Source organism: Dendrobium catenatum, unplaced genomic scaffold (assembly GCF_001605985.2).
Source record: "Dendrobium catenatum unplaced genomic scaffold, ASM160598v2 fragScaff_scaffold_133, whole genome shotgun sequence".
Taxonomy (NCBI): domain Eukaryota; kingdom Viridiplantae; phylum Streptophyta; class Magnoliopsida; order Asparagales; family Orchidaceae; genus Dendrobium; species Dendrobium catenatum.
Window position 1 is genome coordinate 584818 of NW_021318595.1, and position 16951 is coordinate 601768.

At 33.5% G+C, this 16951-nt stretch overlaps 1 protein-coding gene across 2 annotated transcripts in view; it reads right to left on the reverse strand.

The window, feature by feature from the left end:
- Positions 1–1027: 1027 nt before the first annotated feature.
- LOC110096009 overlaps positions 1028–16951 on the reverse strand; it is a 28549-nt gene continuing 12625 nt past the window's right edge. Inside the window, exons 3-6 of one of the 2 annotated variants that reach the window (XM_028699369.1) lie at positions 12981–13160; positions 12787–12901; positions 3573–3637; positions 1028–1642 (exon numbers count right to left, since the gene is read on the reverse strand). In XM_028699369.1, coding sequence (XP_028555202.1) covers positions 1340–1642; positions 3573–3637; positions 12787–12901; positions 12981–13160 — 663 coding nt within the window. In that variant the 3' untranslated portion in view covers positions 1028–1339. The remainder of the gene's footprint in view (positions 1643–3572; positions 3638–12786; positions 12902–12980; positions 13161–16951) is intronic. The other variant, XM_020821750.2, reaches the window with a different exon arrangement.

Consider the following 16951-nt stretch of genomic DNA (forward strand, 5'->3'; position numbering starts at 1 on the left):
AAAACCTAAGCAAGGCAGATGGATATAGAACGCAATTTTTGTGAAATGATGGTGGAGTTTGCTCATGAAATGAGAGAAAATGCAGAGGGGGCATTGATTAGCAACCTTTCCCCTATTATTTATTAAATTAACAAAATCTTTCTATTTTTTTATCTTTTATAGATTTCTTTATTTATTTCTATTTTATTATTATTTATCATTGCATTATTCTTTTCAAACCCCCTTTTTATATTATTTCGATTTTTTTAAAAATATATGCTTGTGATAACTCCCCACAAATTTCCCTCACCTTTCAATGTGCATGCAAATTATTTCCTTTATGCCCCAAAGCAAGTAATACAAGAGAGCCTTATTGGACCATTTCGACATATTAGGCTTCATTTGGACCGGATTTTTTACTGTTTCTTAAAACAATTTTATTGTAAATAAATTAAAAATTTTATACTAGAAAACTGTTTTAAGAAGCAGTAAAAAAGTCGTCTCAAACGAAGCCTTAAACGCATTAGGATAATCTGCTTGGTAAAATGGACAATAGATAAGGCTCTTTTCATGCAAATGGGATGTTCCGAGTCATTCTTATATAAAAAGGGGAATGTCTGCCATTGTTGTTGTACTCGTTTTCTTTTCAATGTTTGTGTGCGTCTGAAGTCGCTAGTTGATTTTGCCAGCCACAGTTTTTGATGATTTCAACTGTAAGGTGAAATCTCATACAAACAAACTGAATATTTTGAGTTAATATCTGATGATTTCATCCATCTTTGATCCAATAGCTTCTGAATCACATATAAAGATCAACACAAAAGAAAAAATTGCACCCTATCTCATTAAAAAGAAACTCTAAAGTTTCATTTGGAATGACTTGCTTACTGTTTCTTAAAGCAGTTTTTTAGTACAAAAATTAAAGCCGTCCCAAACAGTAAGATAACTGCTTTAAGAAACAACAAGAAAGCCGTCCCAAACGAAATCTAAATCTCTTAAAACTATGAATGGTCGAAAAACAAAAATATTACCCAATTTAAAAAGAGTATCATCCCAAATCTCTATAAAATCATCAAAAAATTCTAACACAACCAAACTTTCAATTCATAAAGATTGCACTCTCTAATCATATACATCAACTTCTTTCTTCTTCATTTTATTTCTTTCTTAATTCTCTTTTGCTTTTTTTCTCCATTTATCAAAGAGATGTTGCAATTCTATTTCCCTGAAAACAGCCACAATCCCTCTTCTAAGAAAAAAAAAAAATTGACTCAAGAAGATGTGGATACTAGGCAAAAGAAATTGGAGTTATCTGTCATAGAAACTAAAATACATAAAATGCCATGAAATACGAGATGGATCAAAAGGAGATTTTTATGAAAACAATCACATGGAGGGCTAAGATATAGAGAACAAATGCAGACCTCAGAAGCATAAGCTTTTGTAGGCTTTCAGTTGTGATGCCTGCAATGTAAGGCCTGCTGTAGGAGTCTCCAGCATAATCAGCATAAGCTGCAGCCGACCCAGCCATGCCTCTACTAAAGCGATTTCTTGTGTTGTTTGCATCTGCGGAACTAATTTCAAGCTTCTTTTGTATGTTGTTGAGATTCTCTAGTTCCTTTTCCTTGGTGTGTATCTCGTTCATCAGATTCTCTGCTTGTGCCTGAAAGAAAAAATAGACATCATTTAAGTGTATATGGCTTTTCTCGTCATAGGAGAATGAATATTTTCCTTGAATTTTGATGTTTCCCTCTATCGCTGTTCAACCTTCAAAGTCAAGATCACATAATTATTACTTTGTGTTTCACAACAAAAGAATAATGTGGATCACATTTCATCAATTTCATGATGGTTTCATTATTTATTAGGCATAAGAAAAGATAAAGATGATCAAAAGATATGTTGAAGATCTAACTAGTATATTTCGCCAATCAATATGGTTCAATCAAAGCAATGTTTCATTAAAAATAATCATATATTTGATTGCAAACCATTTGAAAAACTTTACATTTTAAAATCATAATTAACTTTTCGTGCAATCAAAGCTAACTATTATTAAAATTTGTATGCATCAGATTGATAATCAGATTGAAAACAAGCATACAACTAGTTTCAATAATGTCGAAAAGACTGAATGGTTTTTATCTTGCATTAGAAGGTCAGTAGATCGACTTTGAATAACGAGGAAAATAGCGTTCCCTTCCTAGGGGGAAAATGCCTATTCTCCTCCAAATTTTGATTTTGTATCTAACATTGCATATAATTTCCAAACATAAGTTCACACCATTAATTGTGATCTAAGAAATATGAATTATCTATGGGCCAAGCTTATCAATTTTTGGATAACTTAATCATCAAGTAAGAAAATGAAAAATACAAAGATGATTGGATGGTACATAAGTCCTTTGAAAATTGAACATTTACTTGTAAGATATCTTAAAGGCACATGCATTTCATTCCAAGCCATTTGAAAGTATTTACATACACTTTAAAATCACAATCACCTTATCTTGAAAACGTAGCCCCCATTCCTTGTGTTTATCCGTCTACTTGATGATTGAATCATCTAAAAAAAATCTTAAAAATTCTGTCACTAGTTTTATTAACATAAAAGAGCATAGACAATTTTCAATTTTGATCTTGCACTTGAAGGCCATAATATCAAAATCTACTGACTAAAAGATAGTGACTCTCCTCTTGGATAATAATAAATATTTTTCTCATAATTTAATTTATGCATCTACTAATACATATATAATCTTAAAACTAAATATCACACCATTGATAGTGATGTTCAACAAAAAAATCAAGGTTTTGGAACTCAATTTTTGTTTCATTTTTTATCCCATCAAAAAATTTTCTATTATAAAATATTATACAAATGTATTTAATGTATGGCATAAAGAGTATTATCTAGTTGAGCTTGAAGTTATAATAATATGAAATTTAATAGGACCATAAGGACAAAATTATAGTACAACTTTAATGATTAATCATGATGTTTTGTGAAGTTTCATTAAAAAAGATTTCCAGGTGAAACTTCACTGAAGCTCTTGACTTTCGATCAAAAGTCATAAAAATTTGAAGCCAAAAATAACAGTAAGTTTCATATCGATTTCAAACAAAACCACCAAGACTTAAGATCATGATAAGCATTATATGTGGATCTAGTTTCATCAATTTTCATAATGATTTAACCCCAAGTATGAGAAAAATACATGAATAATCAGATGGCATATATAACCCATACAATTAAAACAGTCCAATAATGCAAAATATCATCAACCACCAATATATTTCATTTGAAATCAATTGAAAGTCCTTAAACCTTGAAATCACAATTACTTCTAATGCAATTAAACCCATCCATTACAAAAATTTTATTACATCTAATTGGTAATAAAATATTCTTAAAAATTATTGTAATCACCCATGCAACAAATTTTAATGAACTTAAAGCGAATGATATAATATTTAAATAGCATAGCATCAAAATTTAATTAAGTGGGCAATAGCATTTCTCCTCCAACAAGGAGAAAAATCTTATATATCTATAATATATAAAATCAGGGAATAATGAAGTTGAAACTTACTTGCTTTGCAGTCAATTGTTCAATCAGACTATGGAGTTGCTTTTCCAGTGCCTTCTCCCTTTGAGCTGCATACGTGGAAAGAAACATTCTTAAGTTTACTCATGAATTGTTCAGGAAAGCTCAAGCTAAGTGCCCGATTTAAGTCAGAATTATTATTAAATGCGCATTCATATTAAATTGAATTAAAGGACAATGGAGGCACCGGCCAGTCCACTTAACACACGAGTATGACCTCTGATTACACACGAAGCCAGTCCACTTGACATAGTTGACTATTTTAATTTCACAAGTAAGATGATAAAAGCAAATATAATGGAAACAATGGTAAAACTTTACTAGCAATGGAAAGCTTCTAGTGCTCACTATGTTTATACTAAAATAAACTTTTCAAGTTCAAAAAATTTGAAAGTCCAATACAATTTATTTATATTGCCGTAGCACTTGCAAAACAAACTTAACGGAGATTTGGGAAAGAAGAACTATGGGATGTTTAAGTGGATGCTGATGTCAACCTAATAGTCTAGCATAAAAACTATGTCAAATTAAATGAAATGAAGTGTTATTTAAAGTTTGCTGAGTGCTAAATTGTTCCAATATGCGACTCTCTATGGTCTAAACAAATAGCAGTGAGAGGCACGTGTTCATTATGATGACAGTGTCCACATGATATGCATGCATTTAATTAGGCATTTATTTTCATATCAATTATAACAATTTTTCCTATGATTAAGTCTAGATTTTCAAGATAACTAACTAGCATAATGAAAATAACCATGTATTTGGAAAACAATTATATTCTGCTTTATTAGGATAAATCTAATTGAGCAAAAGATTCGATCATTATCAAGGTTGTAAAAATCAGATCGGACGTCGAGCCGGAAAAATGAGAAATTCAAGGTTCGACAGTTGGACCGTACGTGAACCAAAGGTTGAACTAAATAAAGTAATAAATATTAGAATTAATTAAATAAAAAATAAATGATATAATAATTATACAATAACATAAATTTGTGATTAAAAAATAAATTTAGTTCACATATAAACTAATAAATTTAATATAATTTTTTGCTAATTTATGTTATATATTTAGATAAAATTTATAGCCATAAATTTTATACTAAATTCATATTATAAACTTACAATCTATAAATTATTCATCTTAGATTATTTATAATTAATAAATAGATAAAATTAATATTTAGGGTTTAGATATTTTAAAAATAAAAAGTAAAATAGATAAATAAATAAATAAATATAATTAACCAACAAAATAAATATTAGTCCATTATTAAAAAAAAATTGTTTAAAATAATAATGTAAGTGTTTGAAGTAGAAAGCTTCAAGCAAGTTATTTAGTCCCACATCACTTTGGAGCTTTGTATAATTTTATTTATATAGCTTTTTTGTTTGCGTGTTAGAAAATCACTTTATTAGTGGGACCATGTGGGTATATTTTATTCGAGCTTGGTTGATAAATGATCATTATAGAAATTTAGTGTGCATTTAAAAATTAAAAAATATGTTATATTTAAGTTAATTTAATATTTTATATTAAATTAATTTATTTAATTATTTATGGATAGCAATTAAACTGGTCGGTTATTAAAAACTTGGACCAATTCAACGATTGATCGTTTGAACTAGTGGTTCAGACCAATTCACAGCAGTTTGATGCTGGGCCAATTTTTAAGATGGATCAAACTGATCATATGAGCAGTTCACGATTGAACCGATCGAACCGATAGGATCATTTTGATTTTCAAAACCATGATCATTACTTTGTATGTTACCTATTCTTTCATGTATAATGAGTAGAACTCGTAAGAGGGCAAGCAATTCGTGCACAATCCTGTTTGAGTGGCATTCCTATAGTCGACGCTAATCAACATGCAAGCAAACATACCATTTTCCTATAAATACAAGAAAGCCAGCATGCAAGTGAATATAGCAACATGCCAATCAATCTACGTAGGGAAATAGAGATGAATGCAGCTCACCTGACAACCTACATCAACATATAAATGAACACATTAACTTGTCTGCAAACAATGAAGCTTCTTACAAACATATACAATGCAACATACGATGAATACAAACACCCACTAGCAATGACGAAATATTTGTCATATACACTATAGTGTGCCTCCGGGTGATAACCAGCAACAGGCAATGAATGATATGACACTCTTGTAGTAAACAACAATTTAATGCCAGACAAATACATTGATCTCTCACAAGCAAAGGCGGTCGATATGCAGTGAATGCAAACACCTACGAGTCGTTGTAGGAGACTCGTCATCCACAAGCAAATACATAAGAGCCGTAATAAAGGCAAACACTTACGAGTAACACTAGAAAGTATGCATTCAATATAACTTGCTCGCAAGTAATGACAGAAGGCCCATGATGCATGCAATGGTCCTACCTACAAGCAATGACAATATATGTATTAGCATAAGGAGATTGCATCGAGTGCGACACACTACCTGCAGGCAAAACGCAATGAGTCTGTGATAAATGCAAGCATCTACAAGCCAGTGTAGAAGATTCTTCATGTACACAGCGATCTGCCTACAAGCTATACTGGTGATTTTTGGATATCTGCTGATAATCTACAAACTAATTAAATAGAACTTGCATGGCATGTGGCTCGCATATAAGAAGCAATGAATGACTTGTAGTGCAGCACTATGAAACACCTCTAGACTATGTTGGAAAAATATACATTGACCACATTCCACCTACATGAGACAACGGGTGACTTTTGAATGTCCACAGATGACCTACAAGAAAATTTAATAAAGTTTAGTATTGTACGACAGCTCACCTACAAGGAGCAACAAACGACCCGTAGCGCAGCTACGACCCATCTACATGCAACAGCTAGTAGCTCCTAAATGCCTAGTGCTGGAGCACGAACCGTGTTAACAAAGCTCCCATTACTCGACAACCTATTTTTATGAAGCAGCAAATGACTCGTAGCGCGACACTACGATTCACCTGTAAGAAGCAGAGAATTTATAGTAAAAATTGCGGACCATTGGTAAATTGAGGCAAAAAAATTTGCGGCACCAGACTGTCACACCAGATAAATTAGCTTATTTGCAAGTGACAGGTTGAAGGCTTCGGATGCACTGCATAGCTCATTTGCAGGTTGAAATATACTCCTGCAGGCAGAATGCTAAAGAAAAAGACAACATGCAAAAGATAAAATGAGCTAAACTGCACAACATATATGCAACAAATGAAACTTAATGCACTGCTAAATCATGCCACCGAATTTGCAACACTCATACAAACAAACAAAAGGCATTCACATGTCCCTAAATAGAAACTTACACATTTTTAAAAAGCTCATCACCTGCATCATTAACCATATTTGAATATTACAAAAAATACCCTCTTGTGCATGACACATTCATAATATGCATACATCTGCAATACACAGGGTGCATCATGCGAATACATCACTCAATACACAGCATGCCACATCGTGGCGACGCATTACATTAACATGCAATCACATCATATGTATACACATCATAACATGCAAAATGTATGGTTCATTTACACATTACAGTAGGCAGAACTCATTATGCAAGCATACTATCGAACATATAAAATATATTGTGTAGCGGCAGCGCTACGTCGACATGCCAATACTTCATGCGCTACCTGAAAGTATTGAATTATCATGCAAATGTACTATGAAAGCAAACATGCAATGTGTTCTTGCATTATACATACATATTATGTAAATGCAGTATACACAATGATTATGCTTAAGTCACTATGAAGCATATCAACACATCATGAAAGCATGATTGAGCGTTGTGCAGATGCAAAAATGCATCATACATGCATACCTTCAAATATATGAGTGCATACGTTAACATGTTAACATGCAGAGGGAAATATAAATGCGTACTTGAGTATATATGTTGTATGAACCTATTGCATTGTATGCATATAACTACTATACAAATATATCATACAAAATGCACTCAAAAGCATACATCAGCATGGGCCCCGACGAGCATGATGTATGAATGCACGTGATATATAAGGATGTTGCGCGAGTCAAGAAATGAACTTAAGTTCAAGCCTAATCCTATGTCGGCAAATAGACAGAGTCGACACGGCTTGAATAATTGAACAAATACACGATCGTAGCACAGATCGGAGCATTTGATTTTCTACATTTATATTACAAAGAAAATTCACACATCAAAATGAATATCCCAGTTTTCGATATCCATACAATAATTCCATTAATTAGTATCTCGATCGAGATCGGATCCCCTGTTTGCAAGCAAAGTCGACAAGGTCCAATTAATGAAATGATCATATCTAAATAACTCCACTGATGGTCGTGTAGATAGAAAATTTCAACCGGAGAAGGCCCCAAACTTTTAAAATGCCTCTCATACTCATAAAATATAAACATTTAAAGTGACAATAAAGTCACTCTCTTTATCGTCGTGTTGAATGCAAATCTTAACCAAAGGGTTAACTCTCAAAGACCTATCAAAGATTCAAAATTCTACCTTTTATCAATGATGTTAATATATTTAAAAATGAAATTAATTGTCAAGCACTTCAAGCAAAATAATCGCTCACCCTCTACAACAGTTTGCCAAGATAGACAAGTTTGAAAAGCACTTCAGCTCACAAAGAGCAGCAAATGTCTACTCGAAAACATCACTATGATTCATTCTCAAATCATCTTTTGTCAGTAAGGATGCAGTACGTGTCCTCTAAATGATGATTTTGCTGCCAAATAGCACAACATATAAACGGTTATGACTAAGACCCTCTGATCGAGTGATTTTATTGACAAATGGTACCACTAAATTACAGTCATGGTTAGAGCCCATATGTTCCCCAATGACTCTAAATCATTGAGTAATGAATCAATAGGATATGATTGATAGAGCACAAAGCCCTTTGTTAGCTAAGGTAGACTCAAATCTATCCCCTTAGGTAGATATTCACCCCAAATCTATAAGATACCGTTGGATGAATCAACTTATGGCTACCGACAAGAATCCTTCGATCAAGTTAGGTCGACTACCTCCTTTGACTAAGTAAACTAGGGACAATAATGACCCGGAACGACGAAATTATGAGATCTTGATCGAGTTCATCGTCATCCCCCCCCCACTATCTGCTTTAAGTTAGCGGTGATATAAGTTTTAATTTTCAAATATAAAATTATGTTGCTACTATATGCTAGATACTACGTATATGTCTGATGACTAGCCTTAATCGAAATTTCTCTCTCAATATCGACAGGGGTAATTAACTACAGGGGCTTGCACCTATAGGAAACCTGAACTCAAATCATAAAGTCCTCGCAAATGAGGCAAAATCTCTGGGTAATATCTTATCGAAAACCCAATCTGCCTTTTGAAAATTTACTTCAGAACCTAAACACTCGTTGGCACAAAAAAGAAAGGGGTCGAGCAGAGGCCGGGGCCCGAAATTTTGGAGCCCGCATCGTGCAAACTTAATGAATTCGCACAACGTATAATGTGTTTGCATGTCAATATAATGCACTACGACATAGAATGCATTTATATGTTGAATGATGTGCATTTGCATGATGTATTTTGCACATTGTACAGTATATATGCATGCAATGCAATGGATATATACGATATATCTGCATGTCCGCATGAACATTCACATATTTGCTTGCATGTTGAGATACTTGCATATGCATTTATATGTTTGTATGTGTATTTGTATATTTGCATATTTATTTATGCATTACTTAATGTGGTTATATAATATTATTGTATGTTATGTGTTGTATGCATGATATATTTACATTTTGTATTTGGTACAAGCACGATACATTTACATGTTATTTGGTATATGCATGATATATTTACGTATTATCGACATGCATGCACAAGTCATTTTTATGTTGCATAATATACTCGAGCAATGCATTTACACGTTGTGCAATACACTTGCACATTTCAATTACACGTTTGAATGAAAATCGGTTCATTTAAAAAGTGGGTTGCATAATCGACGATATATGTGCAAGCCACTTAGCATACATGTCAACGGTGCAACACATCTAAATAGCGCATTATATAGTATCATGCATGTGCAATAGCGCATGGCATAAGGCGTAAATGGTGCGCAATATTTTGTTAACATGCTATAAATTTCAAATTATAAATTATAATTAAATTTAAGATTTATGAATTAACATCACAATTAATTATTAATTAATTAAAAATCAAATTAATAAAATATTTAAAAACTTTAAAGTATTAAACTTTTTGTAGAGTTTAAAACTATCATTTTTACTATTTGGCAGAATTTATGCTAAATTATGCTTAAATCCTACTCAATTCTATTGATATAACTTTATATAGGATTTTAAAAAAAAATTGTTTAACATAATATTTATAATTAAATCTTGCTCTAATCAACCAATTATTTGCTATTTAATGGTATTTAATATATGTTTAAAATGATATGCACCGCGCCACACGCTATGCACCGTGGCTTCACGAAAAACTTTGCACTATGGTGCGTCATTCATCATTGAGAATATGCTACTTAGTGCTCTCATATAAGGCACTTGTATGGTTGGTAATACATGTACACGCCACTCATGTATTCATATAATATGCTTGTATGTCTTTGGTACACACATTATACAACCAGAGGCTCATAGGGGACACTCTCTTTTAATGATTTTACACGTCATGCACACTTTAACGAGAAGGTCGCGCACATCATGATGCGCAACAGTGTACTATTTTATTTTTTTCAAACACGTGCATTCAAGCAATGTATAATATTTGCTCTCCATGGTGAACATTAAGGCATGACACTTGGATCTCGAGTCTAAAGAATCCACCACCGAAAGGTCCCGACAAAGGGAAAAAAAATATACCAAAGTCTTTAGAAGTTTTTTTTTACATGATGTGCATACAAACATGGAAATATATCATAGACATCCATTGCGTCATATGCATGTATTCCATGCAATGTGCAAAATGCTTCATGCAAATGCACATCATTCAACATACAAATGCATGTGTTGTAGTATTGCATTATACAGACATGCAAACACATTATACGTTGCATGAATTCAATAAGTCACAACGCAAATACATTATACAAATTACATATAATTGTATCATACCCGTAATTAAAAACGTATCGATCGTCCCATAAATACATTATGCAAAAATACACTGAAAGTATATGTTCGTATGGGCCCCGATGAGAGCAATAAATACGCAAGCATGACGTTTAAGGATGTTGCGCGAACCGAAAAATAATAAATGAGGTTTAAATGTATCTCCCTGAAAAGTATGCAAACATATTATGTAAATGCAATATCATACACACATTATTTAAAAATGAAATTTAAATTATCCACATATGTTCTGACCGTCGCATATAATTTCTAATATTGAGGTCTGAGAATGCAGCGCGGGCTAAATTTCAAGTCCAATCATTCTCCCTGAAAAGGCTAGAGTCGATACGAATTAGATTAACAAGCCAATGCATAATCACAAATCTACTGGGATATTTAAAGTTAAATTTCACATTAGGCCTTCAAAAGCTATAAGTGAAACTCGTCATAAGCTCTTCAATCTTAGCATTTATATAAAAACTCATGAGATCAGTCGTTGAACCTAATCCTCTTTTGGCAGGGAAACAGAGTTGACAAGATTTAGACAACTCTAATAAACAATTATATAAATCCCGATAATGACTGTGTTGAAGGTGAATCTCAATCGGAGGGGAATCTACCCTTTTAAATGTCTCCCAATATTGATAAAGATAGACACTTTCAAATGAGTTTAACTTAATCCCCGATGATGGTCGTGTGAAAGCTAATCTCAACTGGAGGGGACTCTACTCTTTCAAATGCCTACAAACCTCAATGACATACATATATTTTAAAGTGACTTTAATGTCACCCTAATAATAGGCGTGTTGAATGTAAAGCTCAACCAGAGATATCAATTCTCAAAGATCTATCCAAACTTCAAGGATCAATAATTACTAAAATATTAATATTTAAAATTAATATTAATTACATATAACTTAAAAAGAAAAATTCATCCACATTCCCCAACCGTTTGGAAAGGGCGATAAACTCAAAGATACTCTAGCTCATAAAGAGCGAATGTCTGAATCGATATATTACTAAGATTCATTCTCAAATAATATCCTGCCAAAAAGGACTTTGTGTTTGCCCTCTAATCAATGGCTTGGTCAAATAACTCTACAAAACCCGTAATTTGGCCAAAACGACTGCATGTGGTAAACGATTATGACCGTAGCCCTCTGACCTAGTGTTTGGTCCAACGACTTCGCTATCTTATAGTTATTGTAAAAAGCACATATGTTCCCTAATGGATAAGTTACCAATGAATAATGAATTATAGGGTATGATCGATAGAGCACAAAAACCCTCTGTTAACAAATGTTGACTTGAATTCATCCCGTAGACAAACACTCACCACCTCACGTCTGTAAGGTACCCTTGTACAAAAAAACCCATGGCGACTGATAAGGATCTTGCAGTCAGGTTGGATTGACTACCTCATCTGATTAACTAGACTAGGGACCATAATGACCTAGGATTTGTTAGGATGTCGATGCAGCCCCCTACGCAAGGATGGTGTCAGGATGCTATCGAAATTTTGACCGACATGGGACTCAAACAAGTTTTGTAAGACAAGAAATTCCTTCATCTCCTAAATATTTCAACACCTTTATTGGAATATTAATTATCACATCCAACAACTTTTTCACACTTTATTTTTTTAAGTCTCTCTAACTTTAATTTTACTAAAATACGACGATAAAAATAAAAATCTCTATTTTCATTTAGGATAATAAAGTCAATCGTATTCTCACAATCATCATCGAAAAGTTTACTAAAATATCTTATTCACCTATGTTGAATACCCTAATCTAATAAAACCATTTTTTTATCTTCTTCATTAATGCACTTCACTTAAATGTATGTTGCTTCATAGATTAAAATATAAAAATCTTTTATGAGTTCAGACTTTCTCAATTTATTGATTACCCATCCATTGGTCTTACAACCCAGTTAAACACTGATAGTTAAGAGGCGATACAAAGTTCATGATGTTTAGTAAGCAACTAATAAACTATTCACTTTTGAAGAGATGAAAAAGAAAAAAGTACTACATCCCACCTGGAGAAGGTTGCTTCATAGATTCCTTCTGAACAAGAGACCATTCTTCCTCTAATGTCTGAACCATCACGTCAAATGAATTCTGAGCACAGAACAGCACAGAACAATGAAGACTCTAAATTTACCTTGTTATTGATTCAATTTCAAGTTCATTTAAATGAAAAAAAAGGAAAATATCGGAGAAAGGAACAAACTAATTCTTCTTTCTTTTCTTCTAATTCTTCTGATTTAACAGCCCTGGAAGATTCATCCACTAGATCAACTTGTTCAGCATTGTTACCACCACCTTTTGATACCATGGATTGACTAAACTTCACCTCAGCTTCTACTTTTTCCAGGTTTTCCTTTAAATCCTTTTCAATAAGGTCCAGCTCCTACAAGCAAGCAATGTGTAAAGCATCCACGGCATCCTAAATAGCAGAAATATTTATGAAAATAGGGGTTTCCAATATTTTAAAAAAAAATTTTTAGCACACGCCATACATCAAGTCAGCAAACAGTGAAAGAAATCAAATGTGGGGATTGTGTGTCAGAGTTCCATGCTATCTTCAACACCAATTTTTTTCTATGTACAATGTTATCTAGGGATTCTAACAGTTGAGATAGCACTTTCAGTCAAAATTGCAGCAATTTACAAAAGACCCATTCACAGCTGTGTAACATTAAGTAGCACATGACGTACGTCATCACATAAGGATTAGAAACTTTGTAAAACAACAAGACAGAAGGTTGCACTAAAATGTACTACATTCTTTACTGGAAAAAAAAAAACCACCCACTAAACCAAACAAGCAGAATTAGAGAGAATTCACTGCAATCTAAACATCACTATATCCATCATCGTAATCATCATTAGCTAGTTATATCGCAACTATTTTGGTTTAGCTTTATGAATCCTTTCATTTCAATTGAAGGCTATATGTGCTATTAACTCTATTGTCTTCAAGTTTTTTTTCCTTTTTTGCACAACTTCTAGTCATGTCACATTTAATCTGCCCATTTGTATTTCTTAACTTCCACAAAAGTTTCATTTACTCATCTTATTGATGCATCTTCTGGCCACTAAGTGAACAACTTGATTTTTTTCCACTACCTTATTTTCAATACATAACACTTGATAGTTATTTCTCACTCTAGCATTTCTAACTTTACTATACATCCTTTTTTTTTGTCATACTCAACTTAAACTATCAGTATTTGTTCCACTAAGTTTCGATCAGCCATTCAAATTACAATTCTAACACTTATCTTCAAGTTTCAATATTACCTCGTATTGCTTACTGTTCAGTGTTCATATACTATTCCATTTCAATCACCAAGCTTTCAGGTCTAGAAGTTATGTTCTCATTTAGATAGCATTGTTTCGAAAACAACAAAAGATCTCTCGGGGTAAATGCACAACCATACTGCCATTTTTTACGTGAATAGGTCCTATTCATGATCATACCCCTTGCCATGATGGTTAGAAATTGGAATGGTTTACTTCCATTTTTATATGGTGTGATTCATTGTTAAAAATTCTTGATTAGAGATCAATCACCAAACATTTTAGCTAATGATGAGCCATATAAGTAATATTAAGTAGTTCCAACCAAAAAATGGTTGAACAACAAATGTTATAATAGAGTGATATAGGATTAAAGGATATTGGGGCAGGAGTTTCATGTGCATGGAGAAAAAATGAAAAAGAAAGAGATAAGAAAATGAACATATAATGACTATTGTGGAAAACTGTTAGAAGTGATGCATTGGCTCAACAAACATAACTAAGTAAATAAGACAGTTCTCATTTGTTTTGTTTTTTCTATAGCCTGATATACCAAAAAAAACTGCTTCTTGAAAGCAGGTTGGTGTTTGGATGATTTTTTTTTAAATATGAATTGTTACCCACTCAAAAATATAGTGAGAATTTGCATTCTAGTACCCGATCGAGCCGATTCAAGCCTGACTGGATTCGATCGCGCTCGATCCATCAAACTAAAATTCACCCAAATCAAGCATTAATTTTATCAAATTAAACTCAATTTCACCAAATTAAAATCAAATCAACCGAGACCGACCCAAATCTGTCCAAATCAAACTAAACCGAGCCTTATCGAACCAAATTCGACGCATTTCGGTGCCGATTCAAGTCCAATTTCACTAAATTGGCTTGATCGGACCCAATCGAACCTGGGCCGACTAAAATTGATCAAATTCGGGTTTGATTCGGGCTCAATTATAGCCCAATTGACCCAATTCGTGTTCAATTTAACCCCAAATAAGTTAAATTGACTTTTTGGCTGTTTTTAATCATTTTCTCATATCAGGAAACTAAATCAAATGGTTGAGATATAAAAAGCCACTGCTCACCCATCACTTCCCTCTGATTTGAACAGCTACAGCAGGATACCGCAACAGAAAATCTAATTGAGCGAAATCTTATTTCGTTTCGCGTATAGAGAGAGCGGGAGACAAGAGAAGAGGGCATTCAGCCTCTGGTTTGTGTACGTCCCAGAGAGAGCGAGAGAGCGAAGACCCCGAAGGCCCTGTTCGCTCCGAACTCCTTCGTACGCAAAGCCCCCATCCCCACCAAAATTGCTCGCATGCAACCTCCATTCCCAAAGCCCCTATCCGTGCGAAACCACTGCTCACGCGTGGCCTCCATCTACGACCTCCGTCCGTGTGTAACCCGTGGCTCGGCTTGATGAGAGCTCGTTCATGTTCGTTTGATAAGATAAACAAAAGAGCTTGAACACTTTTGATAAATACTTGATAGCTAAATAAAGAGCTTGAACAACTTGGCGTTCGGTTCATTTATATTCATGAACAGTGTCATTTAATACTCGTGAACAAACTCGATTAAAGATCGACTAAGAAGCTCGATTAGAACTATATGAGAGTTTTAAAAAATACATATTGTTAAATTTAATAATTTATTTTTAATAATCCCATCTAAAATAATTTAATAATTTATTTTTACTTCCCGCATATGCCTAAAATCGCAAACAACCCGCTCTCTGAATAAATATAAGATGAATCATAGATTGTTTGTTTGTGAACAAACTCATTTGGTAGCTCGAAAATACTAATTAGATATGTTCATGTATGGGCTCATCTAATAGCTTAAGAATACTCATTAGATATGTTCATGAATGAGCTTATTTGAAAGTTTAAAAAACTTCGCTAGATATGTTCACGAACAGACTTGATTTAATTATTTGTTAGAAGGCTCGATAAGGCTCGTTTGTTAAGTTAATGTACATCTAGAAGTAGAGCTCGTTTATAGTTCGATATGGCTCGTTCGTATAAAGATCAATAAGCATGAAATGAACCAAAAATGAACACCCATTAATTTAAATGAGCCAAGCTTGAACACAAACAAAAAAGCTCAAATCAAACTTGAACTGAATTGAACAAGCTGATAATAAATAAACTCAAACATGAACACGCATATACTCAGCTCGGCTCGGTTTGTTTGCAGCTCTATTCATGTGGAACCCCCATCCAGGTCTCGATCTGTGCAACGTTTCTTCCTATCAGAGGGCTTCTACTCCTTCCTCCTTCAACTCATTCGTTTGCACTCTTCTCAGAGCCAAATAGGCATGCCGATTCGCATAGGGTGGTTGGATTGGCGTCTGATAACCCCCAAATGCATGTTTTAGCATCCATGTTGTGCTCAATGCCTTCACCTACAACTAAACCCTAAGTTTAAGAGATTTCATTTGATGATAAATCAAATGTTGAGGTGTAGACTTTCACAATGACGCATGCTATGTTATATCTCTTAGATTGATGTGTTATAACAAAATTAACACATAAATGTGGGAACTCACACTTAACGAAGCTTGTGGATTTTCCAAAATTTTAATGAGTACTCAAAATGCATTTGATTGAGTTCAAACATTTAGCGTATTGGTTGTAGGATTTGACATGAACCCCCAAAGGTTTATGTTGCAAATCCTAGAATCAATGAAGCTCTTGAGATTTATTTTGAGTGTTTCATGAGGATTATGGAAATGATAATGAATTATCACCTCCTCTAACTCTTGAAATCCCTCAAAATTAGAGGCTATCACTCATGCTTCCAATGCACCAATCATGTCAAAATTGATTGGAAATTCCCTTCCAACTTTAGATGTATGTTCCCTAGGCGGGATTTCGGGCAGAATATCGGGGAATCCGG